Below are 19,415 nucleotides of genomic sequence, written 5' to 3' on the forward strand. Positions count from 1 at the left end.
ACAGAACATCCCTGGTCTTCCCTACTACCTCTGATCTGGCAGACTCACTAAACACAAATGCTTTGTTTGTAAATGATGTCTGAGTGTTGGAGTGTGACCCTGGCTTTCCATAAATAAATAAAAAACAAGAAAATGGTACCATCTGGTTTGCTTAATATAAAGAATTTGAAATTATGGCAGTTGGGTACTTTTTCCACCACTGCAGTTATACTGCACTCTGACTGCAATCTTTTTTCGTAAGGGAACAAACACTGAAGTGGACCAGTTAGTACTTAACAATTTCACCAGAGTGCAGGTGATAACAGAGAGTACTGGTACAGCACACCATATACAATCGCCCTCTGGGCCACCATAATCAGACCATATTTCAACTGGTCGATCAGTACAGTACCGTTTCCATTTAATTTAACGTTGAACACAGTTCTGTCGTACTGAACGCACCCCGGGCAAATGCAATCGAGCAAAGCGCCGTGACATTGATCAACCAATGGGTGTGTAAGATACCACCCACATACGTTTGCTTGACACCCCCTCATGATAATACTGGAGGAACAAAGATAGATCCAACGGTAGGGAGTGCTGTTTTGTCACAGGTAGCTTGTGCACTTACTAGACAGGACTGTATTTGTTGAATGTAGCCTAGATAAGTACAGTTATGTAAACCGTTGAGAGATCAACACAATTTGTGATACATTTTAGTAGACTATTGCATATAGACCTACTTGTAAATAGATCTAGTCTAATAGCCCTACTGTGGAATACATTTGAATTGGGCCTATTGACTTGAGCACTGGTCTTAATTGCATAATCATATCAGTGACAATGTGATGCTCATTGCATTCCCTATGCAATTACCACGAGGTATTCAAATTACCCTGACAGTCGTGAAAGGAAACTACTGCTGTAACTCCCTCTATCTGGATGGCTGTGACTAATTCCAATTGGGCAACGTATAGCCTATAAATGACCGTGTGCCATATAAAAAAGATACTTCAGATCATCTTTTTGGCTTTGAATACGTGGAAATTAGAGCATCCTGGGTGAGTATTGAGCGCCCGACCAGTGGCGCATTTCATTTGTGCGCGTGTTTTCACGTGTCAACAGTGGGCGCTTCACTGCCTCCGTACAACGGGTCTGGAGCAAGGGGATGCGCAGAATGTAAATCTCAGCTCAGAGGTCTCTCTGTCTCACTCTCCGTCCAGACTGGCAGCATTTCCTGGAGTGTCTTAGTTGTTGAAAGACTAGACCAAGCACCTGTGATTGAGTACAGTTGACATCCCGACGTCGGAGCTGGAGCCCTGTGACTCCTGAGCTAATTGCGTGGGTGCTTCGGGGATTACAACGAGGAGCATCTCCTCCAAACCAAGAGGAGAGACGGACTTGCGGGGCTCTTTACGAGAAGTGCGGTGCTGCGATTCCGTGGACCAGCGTTTACCCGCAAACTCTCGTTGGGATCCTGAATAAGAGAGCCACGGCTCTTATGAAAATGTTTATTCTTTAGGAAAAGACATAGAGACAATCACTGATTTAAATACCACTGATTTATGTCATTTGGACAGTGGAATCAATGAAATAGGCTAGCCTACTATTTTCTCTGTTCATCCAATTCCATGAAGAGGAAAAACAGCATTCTGTTTAATAACTCGGTAAGTGTTTATTAGTTTACGTTGATTTGATAAGCTTCCACATAAGGTAAAACGCTATTTTAATGTTTCATAATAGTGATTATGTTGCATGCGACTCTGAGTGTCTATTAAGTCCACAATATTTCATAGGCTATAGCCTACTAGTATTTTTCGACATCCTGAGAAGTTTTTCTTTATTTTTCAATAATCGAAAAGGCAGTGGGAAATATAACAATTATTTGATGAGCAAACTGAGCAAGTTATGGCAACTACAATGCAATTCACACGGTGCCTAAAGTATAGCCTATTAGGCCAGGGTTATAGTTGGATTTTCTTGCTTGTTCCCATTTCCAAATATGGGAAGTGGCGAGGTTGACACATTTAAACAACACCCTGATTCAAGCACTTATTCAACTTTCTATCTTTTGAATTGCAGAGAAAGCTATTTCCTCAACAACAGCAAGACAAGATGTGTGTAGCAGACATTTATCGAGATAATGGTTGTGCATGATCATTTCATGCATACTGCTGACATAGTACTCCACCAGGAGCCTTGAATGGCTTTTCCAGGCTACTGAGATTTATCTTGCTGCTCAGGCTCATTTTCTTCATCTAGGGCACAAGTCCACATGGGGGCTGCTTTGTTCCATGCAGTCAGGGAAGGTATAGCCTTCATAGCTCTGACTGCAGATAGGCTAATGCTGGTTGCAATAGAGCCCCTTCCTCTACATAAAATTCAGTCAGGAGCACCTTATGGATCTTTTGCTCTCTAGCTTTTTCATTTTAAACTGTAATTAGTCATCCAACCTAATTCAATTATGCTTTTAATTATGTTGCTGGCGCTATTGTATTTCTCATTGACTCCTCTGACTGTGTAAAATGATTGTCTGCTTCCCAGGTGGCTGGCCTCTGGGGGACCTTTGTGACCAAAACGGTCTCTCCTTTGTTCTATTTCCTTTAGATAAATACATATATGTCTCAAAACTCTTCTGGTTGCACCATATTTTGAACCCCTTAAAAAAGACAGAACACCAGCTGCAGCAGAATTGCAGATGCTCAGCCAATATATATCTTCAAAGTATGTGCTATTCATTGGGGAATTTGATCCCTCTCTCCTCTATTCATGTTTATTTATAGATTTCTCTAGCATGCTTTGCTCATCTCGTTTTGTGGCTAACAAGCACAGCCAAATGAGAGGTGAAAACATCATAAGCAGCTAGGTGCTGAATTATTCCTGAACACTGCAATATGCCGCTGACATTGCTACAGAGGAAAGGACTGTGGCCCTTTTATTTTAGCTCAATTGGTTTTGAAATCCCTTCTGAAAAACATCAGAGTGGCAATCTTGGTACAAAAAGTGCATTTCTGTTTGAAAAAATCTAGGACGTTCAAATATACTGTAGTGCTGTGAATGGATGCACAGATCCAGAGGTCTAGCTTTAGTCTAGAAAGCATCTGTCCCTCTCTTCATCCCACACCTCCAACCCAGTGATATATCTGTGGCTATTGGGATGGGGGTCTGGGGATATGTCACCACGATGATAGGGTTGTGGAACGGATCACTGCTCCCTGTCTCGCTCTCTGTTAAGTGCACTTACTTTCCTGGCCCCATGGTTTGCAGTAGCTGTGGGGTTCACCGATGCATTGGCCCCTTGGTTAACATCTGAGGGGATCACTGGAGCTTCCTGTTGTCTTTAGAACAGTGAGGCCTTCCAGGAATTCTCCTGTTTTCTCAGTTACTAGATCCTTCCCTCTTTGGGTGAAATGTTTTCGACCCGGTAATTATCAATCCTTTCACCCTTTGTGCACAGCTACTATTCGGGTGTTAGACAAACTCTCTCACTCACTGTGTGAAAACAGTTCATATCTCCTCATGAAAGGATCTTGCTTCATGACATTTAGTTTAATAGATAACAGTTGTGACATTGATTGTGTCTTCAAATGCAAATCATTTTCAGTTTTTAGGTTTGGCCTTACTTTTTTGTTTTCAATTCATTGTGTACAGTATTTGCTATACTATAATGTACTGTATAATGCATAAAACAATTGTGACTCAATGTCACTATGATGTTTCTCTGAGTGACAAAAGTGAGAAACGTAATAACATCTCCCTTGTCTTAGAGCTCAGTCTATGTTAGTCACCGTTGCGTGCTGTGTATTTTTGGTCTTAGTCACAGCCAGTTTGTCAGTCCTAATCACATTTATCTTATGCACGCATGTATGTAACAACATGCCAATCAGACACCTCCATGGAGTGACTCAGTGTTCTGTGTTATGTGATGTGCTTCCATGGCAGCCGCACTTGAAACAGCAGACAGAGACATCTCAGGAGAGGTATTCATATGATTATGTAAAACCATTCTTTAATTGGATGAAAATGGTACAAAGCTGTACGGAGAGGAAAGGGGGCAGTATAGTAAGAGATTACAAAAAATATTCCAAGTCAGTACACTTAATTGGTCTTGGACAAATATCATTCAGTTTCTCAGCACAGAGCATTTAGACCATCATTGTGAAACAATCTCAAAGACTTCTTTCAATGCCCTTGTTCGAAGTCTTTAATACCTAACTTTGATATACTAACATTTATGCGTCCTCGTTGGCCCATGTGAAATTAAGTTTACTCAGCAGCTGGATCGCTGGATAAACTAAATAGTGAGGCACAGATGAGATGGGCTCATTATCTTTCTTGGGTAAATCACAGCTCATGTTGGAAGTTAGAACTTAAATCATTCCGCTTGTTCATACTGGCCTTAGAGATTTTCTAGTGGAGGGCAATAATAGTGATTACAGTAATTATATGTATCCTTTCTTGAATTAGAGATAATCTTCAATGTGAATGAGGTTTTAGATGCTGCTGTCTTGTGATATGGTGAATAGCCTAGCCAGTGTTTCCCCTAGGATTTATTTCAGAAGCATGGGGTCTTCCTGGGGTCTTCCTGCGGGGGGGCGGCCGATGGGCTCTTCCTGGGGCAGACTTCTATACCTCTAACAGTGCAGTGGCAGCCATAATTTGGTAGCAATGCACCAAAGCATATAGGGGAAACGCTGGCCTACCTATTATCTGTTTTTTTAACTAACTGAGTAACAGTGTCTCCTTTTGAGATGTACACTACAGTCCTTGCTGGCCCAGCTTTGTTTGCGATAGGTCTTGTTGCATCTGAAAACAGCTCACCCTCCCTCTCATGTTGTGATAGAACCTCTCTCCTTTACTCCCACCCTTATTAGATTCTTTGCTATTATGCGTCCCTTCAGGGGGAAACGGATGCCTTTAACCACCTCTTCTATCAATTATGCACCAAACAACAGCCCCTTTAACCAAGAAGTCATGTCATTTACTCAGGGATACGTTTAGCCAACGACTTTCATTAGGCTTAGCCATTGTGGAGGTGAAACTGTGATGCATCATTACATTTGGCAGAGAAATCTTGTGTTCATAATTTCACTTCACCTCCGCCAGTGCATAGTGATATCCAGCCACCCTTACCTCTACAGTACACGGCCAACTAGAAGACAGACTTTAATGATAATGCATTCCTATTTCCAGCTCTTCATTTTTGATCAACTCAGTGGAGCCATCTTGCTTGACATGTTGACTGCCCAACTTGAATTCTCTCACAAGCTGGGGATCCAACATGTCATGCAATGTCAAAATAAAGAGCTCATCTTGAAAATACTGGAGGTATGCATTATAAATACAGTCTGTCCTCTATGGGTCTCGGCATTAGACTGGGAAGGATAGGATGGGATGACTGGGATGGAGCAGAGCAAACCAGACACATTGGGGAATGTTGCGCACATTTCTACCCGGGTATGATCTCAAAGCATGTAATCCAATGTGACACGATTTACAGTGGCAAAATGCCCCCTAAAACTTGAAAGACACCAGGAAATCCACTCTGAGAGACACTGTGTCCCACAATTACAGCAGATGAGGAACCATTACTGGCACCAGGAGCATGGTGCTAAGCCAGCACTGGCCGGAAGATTATGTAATCTATAACCAAATGAGATCACCCCCCTGAAGAGTGTGTACTGGGCGACAGGAGGTAGCTGCAGGAGGCTGGTGCTTTGGGCTCCTCACAGAATGTGACTCATAACAATGGTTATGGAATAACAGCTATATTCCTCCCCTTCAAACTAAACATACACAATTCTGTAGCTATTGAAATGACTTCATGTTTTGATTTGTAAACATTTGTAAGACGATGAAACAATAGTTTTATATACAATTGTACTACTATATTAAGAATACCAAAGTTAGTAGCCTACTGGGTTAGTCCACAAAAAAATGTAAAGTTTTAAGAAGCTGGAGAAGGGTTAGGAATCTTAATCCTGAGAGGAATATCAGTTACCAGTGGTAACAGTGATGTAGGTCAAAGCATTAGGAAAGAAAGCTTTTACCATTGAAATAATGATAGATTTGGAATTATATAACGATAGGCACCACTTCCAGATCCAATTTTTTTAAAGGCCCATTACATTACTTGTCAGACAATATTATGTATCAGGCATTGTGAATTCAGTTCACAGACTTTGCAAGCGTGACACAGGCTCAATGGAAAAACGTCACTCAATCTACTGGCTGTGGAACCAGGCATTCAAAGCTTTGACTATTGAAAACCTTAGAGACATATCAAATCAAATTAAATGTTATTTGTCACATACGCCGAACACAAGTGTACACCTTACAGTGAAATGCTTACTTAAAAGCCCTTAACCAACAATGCAGTTTTAAGAAAAATACCAAAAGAAAATAAGAAATAAAAGTAACAAATAATTAAAGAGCAGCAGTAAAATATCAATAGCGAGGCTATATACAGTGGGTACCGTTACAGAGTCAATGGGAGGGGGCACTGGTTAGTTGAGGTAATTGAGGTAATATATACATGTAGGTAGAGTTATTAAAGTGACTTATGCATAGATATTAACAGAGAGTAGCAGCAGTGTAAAAAGGGGGGGGGGCAATGCAAATAGTCTGGGTAGTCATTTGATTAGATTTTCATACCACACATATCTAAGCAAGTCATTCGTGTTATGTATAATTTCAATGGATCTGGAAGTCAAATGGTTACTGAAATGAAAATGTATTGATCTTGCCACTCAATACCCCATAATGTCAAAGTGGAATTATGTTTCAGAATGTTTACAAATGAATTATAAATAAAAAGCTGAAATGTCTTGAGTCAATAAGTATTCAACCCCTTTGTTTTGGCAAGCCTTAATAAGTTCAGGAGTAAAAATGTACGTAACAAGTCATAATAAAATGCGTGGACTGACTCTGTGTGCAAGGATAGTGTTTAACATGATTTTTGAATGGCTACCTCATCGCTGTACCTAGGGCTGGGCGATATACCATATTTTACAATGTACCAGTATTGATGCACGGACTGGTTTGGGTTTTTACTGTACATTCTATAATGGTATTTGAATGTTTGGTTTGTGTGCAACATCCATTTTTATAGTTTATTCCACTGCTTGAGTTCTCTCTCTCAGCTCTCTCTCTCCATGCCGCTTTCCACACAGACCTAGCCCCTTCCGCTGTCACTCAAGGAGCACATTTGTTGTTCCTCAACCACGAGACACTTGCGTTCAGTCTGCAAGGTCAATGCAGCACATGCAACAATGTTGATGACAACCATGCTGTTTTCACTTTGCTTCTTAATATAAATACACTAGCATTCTATAATTACACTATTAGTTTGTGTTTCTTCAATCAGCAAATGGCTCGTTTGTCTTTTCTTACCAAGTTGGGCCAAAATCGTGTTACATTTTTTTTAAATCTAATTTACAGAAAAAAAGAAAGTATTGGAACTAAAAATATCTGAACACTATGAAGTGGCTATAAACACACACGTACTCAATTACATGTTCGCTTACACAGACGGACTTATACATAAAGAACACAGCTGATCTCGCGCTCTTCTCTCACTCTCTCTTTTCTCTTCTCTTCTCTCCCTCTCTCACCTCTCTCTCTATTGTCGAACTGTTTGTGTATAATTTAATATGATTCTTGTTTGTCTCTTTTTTTATGGATCTGTCTACATGTTTATAAACTCAGCAAAAAACAAACGTCCTCTCACTGTCAACTGCATTTGTTTTCAGCAAACTTAACATGTGAAAATATTTGTATGAACATAACAAGATTCAACAACCTAGACATAAACTGAACAAGTTCCACAGACATGTGACTAACAGAAATGGAATAATGTGTCCCTGAACAAATGGGAGTCAAAATCAAAAGTAACAGTCAGTATCTGGTGTGGCCACCAGCTGCATTAAGTACTGCAGTGCATCTCCTCCTCATGGACTGCACCAGTGCCGGTTTCTAATTGTGAGATGTTACCCCACTCTTCCACCAAGGCACCTGCAAGTTCCCGGACAATTCTGGGGGGAATGGCCCTAGCCCTCACCCTCCGATCCAACAGGTCCCAGACGTGCTCAATGGGATTGAGAACCGGGCTCTTCGCTGGCAATGGCAGAACACTGACATTCCTGTCTTGCAGGAAATCATACACAGAACGAGCAGTATGGCTGGATGAGCATGCAGGAAGGGTACCACATGAGGGAGGAGGATGTCTTCCCTGTAACGCACAGCGTTGAGATTGCCTGCAATGACACTAAGCTCTGTCGGATGATGCTGTGACACACCGCCCCAGACCATGACGGACCCTCCACCTCCAAATTCGATCCCGCTCCAGAGTACAGGCCTCGGTGTAATGCTCATTCCTTCGACGATAAACGCGAATCTGACCATCACCCCTGGTGAAACAAAACCGCGACTCGTCAGTGAAGATCACTTTTTGCCAGTCCTGTCTGGTCCAGCGATGGTGGGTTTGTGCCCATAGGCAACGTCTGGTGAGGACCTGCCTTACAACAGGCCTACAAGCCCTCAGTCCAACCTCTCCCAGCCTATAGCGGACAATCTGAGCACTAATGGAGGGATTGTGCGTTCCTGGTGTAACTCGGGCAATTGTTGTTGCCATCCTGTACCTGTCCCGCATATGTGATGTTCGGATGTACCGATCCTGTTACACATGGTCTGCTACTGCGAGGACGATCAGCTGTCTGTCCTGTCTCCCTGTGGCGCTGACTTAGGCGTCTCACAGTACGGACATTGCAATTTATTGCCCTGGCCACATCTGCAGTCCTCATGCCTCCTTGCAGCATGCCTAAGGCACGTTCAGGCAGATGAGCAGAGACCCTGGGCATCTTCATTTTGGTGTTTTTCAGAGTCAGTAGAAAGATCTCTTTAGTGCCCTAAGTTTTCATAACTGTGACCTTAATTGCCTACCGTCTGTAAGCTGTTAGTGTCTTAACGACCATTCCACAAGTGCATGTTCATTAATTGTTTATGATTCCTTGAACAAGCATGGGAAACAGTGTTTAAACCATCACAATGAAGATCTGTGAAGTTATTTGGATTTTTACGAATTATCTTTGAAAGACAGGGTCCTGAAAAAGGGACTTTTCTAATTTTGCTGAGTTTAGATAGGCACGCTTTTTTTTGTCTGGTTTAGCATTCCAGATAAAGCAAAATATTTTTAGCTCATAAGTAAGTGAGTAAGCACCATGAGTAAGTGAGTAAACTGAGATATGACTAAGGGGTTAATAAGGGCAATTTTTACATAAATAGACAGTTATTTACCTCTCCATGGTTGCAGGATCTTTTTTAGAAGTTTTCTATTGAAATAAATTGTGGAGAGCTTATTTATATATTTGTGATATGAATACCAAGTATGTCTACTTCACCATCAGCCCATTTTATAGGTAAACCGCAGGGTAATGTAAAAGTTGTATATTTTAAAGATCCAATATGTAATATTGTACACTTATCATAATTATGTTTTAGTCCAGAAAGTACAGAAAAGTTATCTAGATCTTCAATGAGACATTGCAGGGATCTAGCTTGCGGACCTAATATAAAACTTGAGTCATCGGCATACATGGACACCTTTGTTTTTTAGCCTTGGATTTCTAATCCTCTCATGTTGTTATTAGATCTGATTTTAATAGCTTGCATTTCAATGGCCATAATGAATAAATATGGTGACAGCAGACACCCTTGTTTAACTCCTCTTGACAATTGGAAACTTTCTGAGAAGTAACCGTTATTTACTATTTTACATTATTGCTATACATTATTTTTACCCATTTTATAAGAGAATCACCGAAATTGAAAAAAATTCAGCCATTTATAAATATAATCCAGTCTTACTTTATCAAATGCCTTTTTTAAATCGGCTATAAATACCAGGCCTGGCTTCTTAGATCTTTCATGATGTTCAATTATTTGTAATAGTTGTCGTATATTATCTCTAATGAATCGTCCATGTACAAAATCTGTCTGATCAGGATGAACAATACCTTATTCTATAAGAGTTATGTGAAGGCCCATTAGATGATGATCCGATCGTATTCTGTCTCCTATTAAAACTTTTTGAACCTTTGATGCAAGAGAGAAAGAGACAAGAAAGTAGTCAAGATGACTAGCTTGATTAAGTTTCCTCCATGTATATCTCACTAGGTCGGGTTTTTTTTGTCTCCAAATATCCACTATTTCTAATGTGTCCATAATATTTGTGATTTCCTTAAGGGCACAGTGATGATAGTTTGAAGAGTGATTTCCTTTACGGTCAATTGAGGTACTTAACTCTGTGTTATAGTCTCCTATCATAATGATTTGATCATTTGTTGCCCGTAAGTTCAATAAATTGGTATAAATATTTTCGAAGAAGTATGGATCATCCTGATTTGGACCATATAGATTAATGAGCCAAATCTCTTTTTCGACCACTTTCATATCCAAAAAAGATCCACCTTACTTGCGAATCATTCCTGACATTCCTGACTAATTAATATCACACCTTTTGAGTTCCTTTGTCCATGACGGAAACTTATTTCACCACCCCATTCCTTTTTCCACGCAACTTCATCTAAGGATGTAGAGTTTCCTGTAAACAGTATATGTTATATTTCTTTTAGCCACGTAGAGACTGATCTTCTTCTTTTATAATCTGTTAAACCGTTACAATTCTAACTGGCTATTCTTATTTCACCCCTTACCATAACTAGATACTATTCTCAGTTTAAATTGACCATAATTAATGCTTGTAAAGTTACTGCCATCAGAGGTATTATGACGGTCAATATTAGAGCTTTCAAATGTCTGATATTTAGAATGAAAGAAATAGGTTCTAGCAATATTTGTTTTATTCCCTTGCCTGTTTGCCTGTGAGCCAATGCCTCATATGTTAGAAATTGAGACAAGATATTATGTGTGTAGTAAACCTGAGTAGGTTGATGTGTATGATATTGGATGTGATTTAGTGAGTGTGTACGATGTCTGTATAAGAGCAAGACTATAATGTGTGCTGTCCAAATAAATAATTACTCTGCCAATTTGCATGGTTGAGTGTCTGTGTGTAACATGTAGTGCGTATAGCCTAAATATTCATGATGATAATTGTAATCCATATCGTATCTGTCACGTTCCTGACCTGTTTTCTGTTGTTTTTGTATGTGTTTAGTTGGTCAGGGCGTGAGTTGGGGTGGGCATTCTATGTTATGTGTTTCTATGTTGGGTTAAATGTGTTGCCTGATATGGTTCTCAATTAGAGGCAGGTGTTTGACGTTTCCTCTGATTGAGAACCATATTAAGGTAGGCTGTTCTCACTGTTTGTTTGTGGGTGATTGTTCCTGTGTCTGTGTCCGTTGCACCTCACGGGACTGTTTCGTGTTTTCATTCGTTTGGTTAGTCTTTCCTGTTCGTGCGTTCTTCGTTATATGTCGTACTCATGTTCAGGTCAGTCTACGTCGTTTGTTTGTTATTTTTGTAATTATCAAGTGTAGTTCGTGTCAGTGTTTGTCTTATCAAATAAATTTCAGTATGTCTACATTCAACGCTGCATTTTGGTCCGACCCATACTCCTCCTCCTCGTCTGAGGAGGAGAACGACTTAGACAGCCGTTACAGTATCACCGTCATAGTTGCATCATAATTACCTTTAACGTCGTTGAAAAACACATCCCAGCATTTCCATAGCAATTGGCGTTTCACATGATCATGAAAGAGGTTCAGCTTGAGGTGGTGATCCGTCATCCACACTGATATGTCTGCCAGACATGCAGAGATGCGATTCGCCACCTGGTTATCAGAAGGGGGAAAGGAGAAGGTTAATTGTGTGTCGTCTGCATAGCAATGATAGGAGAGACCATGTGAGGATATGACAGAGCCAAGTGACTTGGTGTATAGCGAGAATAGGAGAGGGCCTAGAACAGAGCCCTGGGGGACACCAGTGGTGAGAGCACGTGGTGCGGAGACAGATTCTCGCCGCGCCGGAGATGCCCAACTCGATGGGGGTGGAGAGGAGGAACTGATGGTTCACAGTATCAAAGGCAGCCGATAGGTCTAGAAGGATGAGAGCAGAGGAGAGAGAGTTAGCTTTAGCAGTGCGGAGCGCCTCCGTGACACAGAGAAGAGCAGTCTCAGTTGAATGACTAGTCTTGAAACCTGACTGATTTGGATCAAGAAGGTCATTCTGAGAGAGATAGCAGGAGAGCTGGCCAAGGACGGCACGTTCAAGAGTTTTGGAGAGAAAAGGAAGAAGGGATACTGGTCTGTAGTTGTTGACATCGGAGGGATCGAGTGTAGGTTTTTTCAGAAGGGGTGCAACTCTCGCTCTCTTGAAGACGGAAGGGACGTAGCCAGCGGTCAAGGATGAGTTTATGAGCGAGGTGAGGTAAGGGAGAAGGTCTCCGGAAATGGTCTGGAGAAGAGAGGAGGGGATAGGGTCAAGCGGGCAGGTTGTTGGGCGGCCGGCCGTCACAAGACGCGAGATTTCATCTGGAGAGAGAGGGGAGAAAGAGGTCAAAGCACAGGGTAGGGCAGTGTGAGCAGAACCAGCGGTGTCGTTTGACTTAGCAAACGAGGATCGGATGTCGTCGACCTTCTTTTCAAAATGGTTGACGAAGTCATCCGCAGAGAGGGAGGAGGGGGGGGGATTCAGGAGGGAGGAGAAGGTGGCAAAGAGCTTCCTAGGGTTAGAGGCAGATGCTTGGAATTTAGAGTGGTAGAAAGTGGCTTTAGCAGCAAAGCAGAGACTTTCATTTTCAAACAAGCATTGCAGAGCTAGCTACAATTTCAAATTCATCCCCCTGAAAAGATAGAACAAATATTATGGATGCACTCAAATATGCTGGTTGATAAAATACCTTTATTTATGGGAAATATGTTTGAAAAGGGTTTTTTGTTCTTAAATTATATTGTAAATTGGAATGGTAGAGTTATGTCCTTCATGGAGTTATCAGAATTGTACGGGAAGGTCTGCTCAATCCAAGAGTACAACCAATTGATTACAGCATTACCCCAAAAATGGAGGAGGCAGGTGGTGGCAGCGGGAGGAGGTAGGGAACTGGTCTGTCTGCCCAATATAAAGGATCAAAACTGGCGGAGGAATTAAGGTAGCATAAATAGGAAAGTATACCAGTTTCATTTGAGAACCAAGATGTTGACAACTGTGCCATACAGATTGCAAAATAGTTGGGAAGAGATTTTTGATGTACCGATTCCATGATATGAGGTTGTATGAGTTGATGCTGTATATAAAACAACCCAAGATTCAAGACTTCGTGCATTTCAGCTAAAAAACTGTAGAATATAGAGTTCTTGCCACCAGCAAAATGTTGAATATTTGTGGCATAAAATTATCGAAGCTCTGCAGATTTTGTTGTGAGGGTACAGAATCAATAGACCATTTAATTTGGTACTGCCCTCAGGTAGCCTGTTTTATGGTCTCAGGTTCAGGAATGGCTGAAAATGCATAGCTTTGATCTAAAATTGACCCTAGAAATAGTACTGTTAGGAGATCTGGAGAGACCGGGTCAGTCAATTACTAATATACTAATACTCTTAGTAAAAGTATTTATCTTCTACTCGCAATCTGTGGATTCTATTCGATTAGATAGATTGAAATTGTACGTTAACATCACAGCATAGTTGAAAGATATATGTTGCATAAAAATCTGAAGAGGGTGGCCAGCAGAGATAGGTGGGATGGGCTGAGGGAAGCTGAGGGTTGGGATGTGGAATTCAAGACAAGTGGGAGTGGAGTTTCTGTGCGGGAGATTGATGGTCAAAGATAGAAGTCAAAAATAAAGTAAAAATTAAACAGTAGAAGGTACGTTTGAATGACATTGAGGGGAAGTGTTTTTAAAGCTAATGCCGGTTTGCTTGAGGCTGATTTCGTACAGGTGTTTGTACACATGCATATATACACACACTCTCATTCAAATACATGCATACATGGACACACACACATGGAATAGTGCCAGACATGCACTCAAACATATACAGTTAGCATTGCTGTTATGATTTTAGTTGTCCTTGATGTCCTTTGTGTTTTTGTTGTTTTTGTTAGTTTTTTTTGCGTTGTTTGCTATTCTTCGTTTGTCTTTAAATGTTTTCTCTTTAGTTAAATTTCTTATATATAGAGTCACCTAGGAATCACTTATAAACACTTTGGTTCTTACCCTGTCACAATAACTCCTCCCTGGCATTTGCATTCTTTGTCATGTCAAACAACACTGTATTCAATGTGCCCACTATTAGATTCTAACTGAATAATTAGAATTATCATTATATTTGCATGATTCCAACAGTTCAGCCAAGTGTTTTTCTCTAAATCGCAAGTCAAATCAGAATTATAACATTTGATAAAAATAAGGCCTAAATTGTTTGCTCATGTCATGTAGCCCTATGTGGCAGTGTGGAAATGATCTCGAATGAGTGCAGGACATGCAGAAATGGATGAAAACACATATTATAATATTTTGTTAAATTTGAATTGAATGGTATTAAGCAATCAGAATGGTGAAAGACCCATTGAAATCACTTAGAATGTATGTGTTGCCCCCCTAGGGTCACACACTACTCATGAAGCAAATGTATTACTTGTATTATTAAAAAACATAAAATACCGTAATATACTGTCACAGCGTCCATTTGAAATAAAAATACAGTGATATGATACTTGGTCCATATCGCCCAGTGTAACGGATGTGAAATGGCTAGCTAGTTAGCGGGTACGCGCTAGTAGCATTTCAATCAGTTACGTCACTTGCTCTGAGACATTAAGTAGGGTTGCCCCTTGCTCTGCAAGGGCCGCGGCCTTTGTGGAGCGATGGGTAACGATGCTTCGTGGGCGACCGTTGTTGATGTGTGCAGAAGGTCCCAGGTTCGCGCCCGTGTCGGGGCGAGGGGACGACGTAAAGTTCTACTGTTACACCAGCGCTATATGTACCCCACAAATACAATCTGTAAGTCCCTTAGTTGAGGCAGGAATCTCAAACACAGATTCAAGCACAAAGACCAGGGAAGTTTTCCAATGCCTCACAAAAAATGGCAGCTATTGGTACAATATTTTTTTTTTAAAGTAGACATTGAATACCCCTTTGAGTAGGGTGAAGTTATTAATTACACTTTGGATGGTGTTTCAATACACCCAGTCATTACAACGATACAGGCGTCCTTCCTAACTTAGTTGCCGGAGATGAAGGAAACCGCTCATTGAGTTCACCATGAGGCCAATGGTGACTTTAAAAAAGTTAGAGCTTGATTGGAGAAACCTGAGGATGGATCAACAACATTGGAGTTACTCCACAATACTAACCTAATTGGCAGAGGGAAAAGAAGGAAGCCTGTACAGAATATAAATTCTCCAAATCATGCATCCTAAATCTACATGAAAATCTACAGCAAGACCTGAAAATGGTTGTCTAGCAATGATCAACAACCAATTTGACAGAGGTTGAAGAATTTTGAAAAGAATAATGGGCAAATATTGCACCATCCAGGTCTGGGAAGCTCTTAGAGACTTACCCAGAAAGACTCACAGCTGTAATCACTTCCAAAGGGGATTCTACAAAGTATTGAGTCAGGGGTGTGAATATAAATTTCTGTATTTCATTTTCAATACATTTGCAAACATTTCTAAAATATTTTTTTCAGTTTGTCATTCTGGGATATTGTGTGAATTGAATTCAGGCTGTAACACAACAACATGTACAATAAGTCAAGGGGTATGAATACTTTCTGAAGGCACTGTAAGCTTTTCTCATTGTATGGGCGTTGTGCTGCACAGTAGGCTATATATTAGTATACTGCTAAATGTATTTAGGTTGTCTGCCAGTTCCTATTAATAGGCTGAGGAAAGTAGCTTTTGAGGTCAATTATTTCCAAACCCCTCTTTCCTCCGATGTAGCAGATGTGTGCTTGTTGCTCAGGTTGACAGGAAATGCACTATGATGGTTTGGTAATGAAAAAACAAGCTCACTTAGCAATTCTTTGTGTCACTATTCCATAACATTGTCCAAGTTGTAGTTCCATAGAATAGGTACTGTTGGGAACCTGTGATTCATTGCAGCTGAATCATATTCAATCTTCTTCCATGTTTGATATGTAGTATCTTCCTAAGAGTTTGTCTGGACCAGGTTTTATGGTGAACATTTGACATTGTCACAAATGATGGAATAGGGATCACTGGCTTTCCATCTATACCTGGTATTGAAATGTGTACAACTGAGCAAGAGGACAAGTACATTAGTTTGTCTAGTTTGAGAAACAGGTGCCTCACAAGTCCTCAACTGGCAGCTTCATTAAATAGTACCCGCAAAACACCAGTCTCACCGTCAAGAGTGATGAGGCTACTCCGGGATGCTGGCCTTCTAGGCAGAGTTGCAAAGAAAAATACATATTTCAGACTGGCCAATAAAAAGAAAAGATTAAGATGAGCAAAATAACACAGACACTGGACAGAGGAACTCTGCCTAGAAGGCCAGCATCCCGGAGTCGCCTCTTCACTGTTGACGTTGAGACTGGTGTTTTGCGGGTACTATTTAATGAACATGCCAGTTGAGGACTTGTGAGGCACCTGTTTCTCAAACTAGACAAACTAATGTACTTGTCCTCTTGCTCAGTTGTGCACCGGGGCCTCCCACTCCTCTTTCTATTCTGGTTAGAGCCAGTTTGAGCTGTTCTGTGAAGAGAGTAGTACACAGCGTTGTATGAGATCTTCAGTTTCTTGGCAATTTCTCTCATGGAATAGCCTTCATTTCTCAGAACAAGAATAGACTGACGAGTTTCAGAAGAAAGTTCTTTGTTTTTGGCCTTTTGAGCCTGTAATCGAACCCACAAATGCTGATGCTACAGATAATGAATCTAAAGAAGGCCAGTTTTATTGCTTCTTTAATCAGGACAACAGTTTTCAGCTGTGCTAACATAATTGCAAAAGGGTTTTCTAATGATCAATTAGCCTGTTAAAATGATCAACTTGGATTAGCTAACTTAACGTGCCATTGGAGTGATGGTTGCTGTTAATGGGCCTCTGTACGTTTATGTAGATATTCCATTAACAATCAGCCGGTTCCAGCTACAATAGTCATTTACAATATTGACAAAGTCTACAATGTCTTTCTGATCAATTTCATGTTATTTTAATGGACCAAAAATGTGCTTTTCTTTCAAAACAAGGACATTTGTGTGTTTTTTAAATTTTTTATATGCACTCTATATGTCCTTACTTACCCCCAATGTGTCAACAGCTGTATTTCCATTACATTTAGGCATCATACAGTCATCAAAAGGCACACAGTATAATTAATAAAATAATGAATCAACCGTTGCCTAATGGCTGAAATCATATGCATATGTTGTCTCGTGAGTGGATTTCATTTACATTGCTTTCACAGTTTTTTATTTTATTTTTTACTTCAAGTCTTCTAAAAACTGTGAAAGAACATGAATAGTGCAACTTTTGTAATACTGCAATCATGTATTGATGTTGAATGCTTGTAATATTTGGCTAAAAATGTCTTATTTTACTTATTTGTTTAATTACTTTCCCCTCAGATCAAAGATTCTCGTATTCAGGGGAGAACATTCCATTCACAAGCAATTGGATGAGAGTCTTATTTGCCCTTGGCAACGGAAGATGATGTTACTATGGAAACAACTTGTGCTGCTATCAATCATTGGTTGCCTTGCAGGTAAGATGTTTTACTACACATTTTATTCAGGAAGAGGTATTTACTATTATAAATCTACAAGCTCCAATATGATTTTTCATTTGAAGGATGATTTATGTTTACATTAACATTGTGCAAGTAACAATGTTACTAGACCTAATTGCTCTCTTTGTTACAAATGAGAAACTGCTCAGCAAACCGAAATTGGTTCTGTGAAAGTTCCCAGAACATTTGTTAGGTCGAAGCAAAAGTTCTCACAACACAACAACTGTCCAGTTGTGGTGATGATTGTAGAATGTTTGTATAAAAATCAAATCAAATTGCATTTGTCACACGCCGAATACAACAGGTATTCATTCGGTAGACAGGGAGACCTTACCGTGAAATGCTTGCTCACAAGACCTTAACCAACAATGCAGTTCAAGAAATAGAGTTAGGAAAGTATTTGGTAAATAAACAAAAGTAAAAAATAGTAACACAATAAAATAACAAGAACAAGGCTATATACAGGGGGTACTAGTACCGAGTGCTGTCTGTCTCTCCGACATTTGCAACATTGTTTCAATATTCAAATTCAATCTCCTGCTGTCCCATAGTTAGATGTAGAACAAAAAGACTGGCAACCGAACCGAAAGAACGAATGACCAGCCAGCTTGGGTTGGAACCCTAGATTTGTGTCGGGACTATATCTTGTGGAAGTATGAAATAGTATGAATAAATATGTTAGTAACCCATTGTATAAAAGTGATAATATTTTAGGGTGCAAAACATTCACCTGATAATACAAAAACGTTCCCAGAACACATTTCGTATGTTCTTTAACTACTCCCAGAATGTTTCATTAGGTTGTGGTAACATTGTGGGGAGATAACAACAGATTTGTTCCCAAAACACTTAAACTGTCTGGTTGTGCTGACATTCAGATAATGTTTGTATCAGGGTGCAGAAAACATTCCTTTGATGTTGCAAGAATGTTGACAGTACAGCCTTCCTGAGTTCTTTAAAGGTTCCCAGAACATGTAATTAGGTTGTGGGGAAAGTGTGGGTACATTACAAGAGAGAGGTTTCCAAAACACTAAATATGCTCAGTTGTGATGACACTCATACAATGTTTACGTTAGGTTGTACAGGAAAATGTTGTAAGAATTCAATAATACCGTTTTTATGATGTTCATAACATGATTGTTTTAGGTTTAGCTTGATATTCCGGGGCCTCCCGAGTGGCACAGCGGTCTAAGGCACTGCTACGCAGTGCTAGCTACGTCACTGCTTATCCTGGTTTGATCCCAGGCTGTGTCGCAGCCAGCGACGACTGGGAGACCCTTGAGGCTGCGCACAATTGGCCCAGCATCTTCTGGGTTAAGGGAGGGTTTGGCCAGCCGGGTTATCCTTCGCGCTCTAGCGTCTCCTGTGGCAGGCAGTGCGCAATGCACGCTGACACGGTCGCCAGGTGTACGTTGTTTTTTCCTACACATTGGTTACAGTTGGCTTCCGGGTTAAGAGAGCATTGTTTCAAGAGGTACTGCAGCTTGGCGGGGTTGTGTTTCAGAGGACGCATGGCTTTCGACCTTCACCTCTTCCAAGTCCATACGGGAGATGCAGCTATCGGACGAGACTGTAACTACCAATTGGATATCACGAAATTGGGGAGGGGACGTAATATTCCATTGATATTCACGCAATATATACAGAACATTACAAGAACACTTAGAAAATGTTATGTTTAAGTTTGACCTAATATTACCACAACATTCTCAGTATGCAAATT

The 19,415-nt window shown here is 40.5% G+C and overlaps 1 protein-coding gene across 1 annotated transcript in view; it reads left to right on the top strand.

The window, feature by feature from the left end:
• Positions 1–736: 736 nt before the first annotated feature.
• LOC129815007 (contactin-3-like) overlaps positions 737–19,415 on the top strand; it is a 73,837-nt gene continuing 55,158 nt past the window's right edge. Inside the window, exons 1-2 of the mRNA XM_055868255.1 lie at positions 737–1,646; positions 17,532–17,668. Of these exons, the coding sequence (XP_055724230.1) occupies positions 17,614–17,668 (55 nt within the window). The 5' untranslated portion in view covers positions 737–1,646; positions 17,532–17,613. The remainder of the gene's footprint in view (positions 1,647–17,531; positions 17,669–19,415) is intronic.

This window comes from Salvelinus fontinalis, chromosome 18 (genome assembly GCF_029448725.1).
Source record: "Salvelinus fontinalis isolate EN_2023a chromosome 18, ASM2944872v1, whole genome shotgun sequence".
In the NCBI taxonomy this organism is placed as follows: domain Eukaryota; kingdom Metazoa; phylum Chordata; class Actinopteri; order Salmoniformes; family Salmonidae; genus Salvelinus; species Salvelinus fontinalis.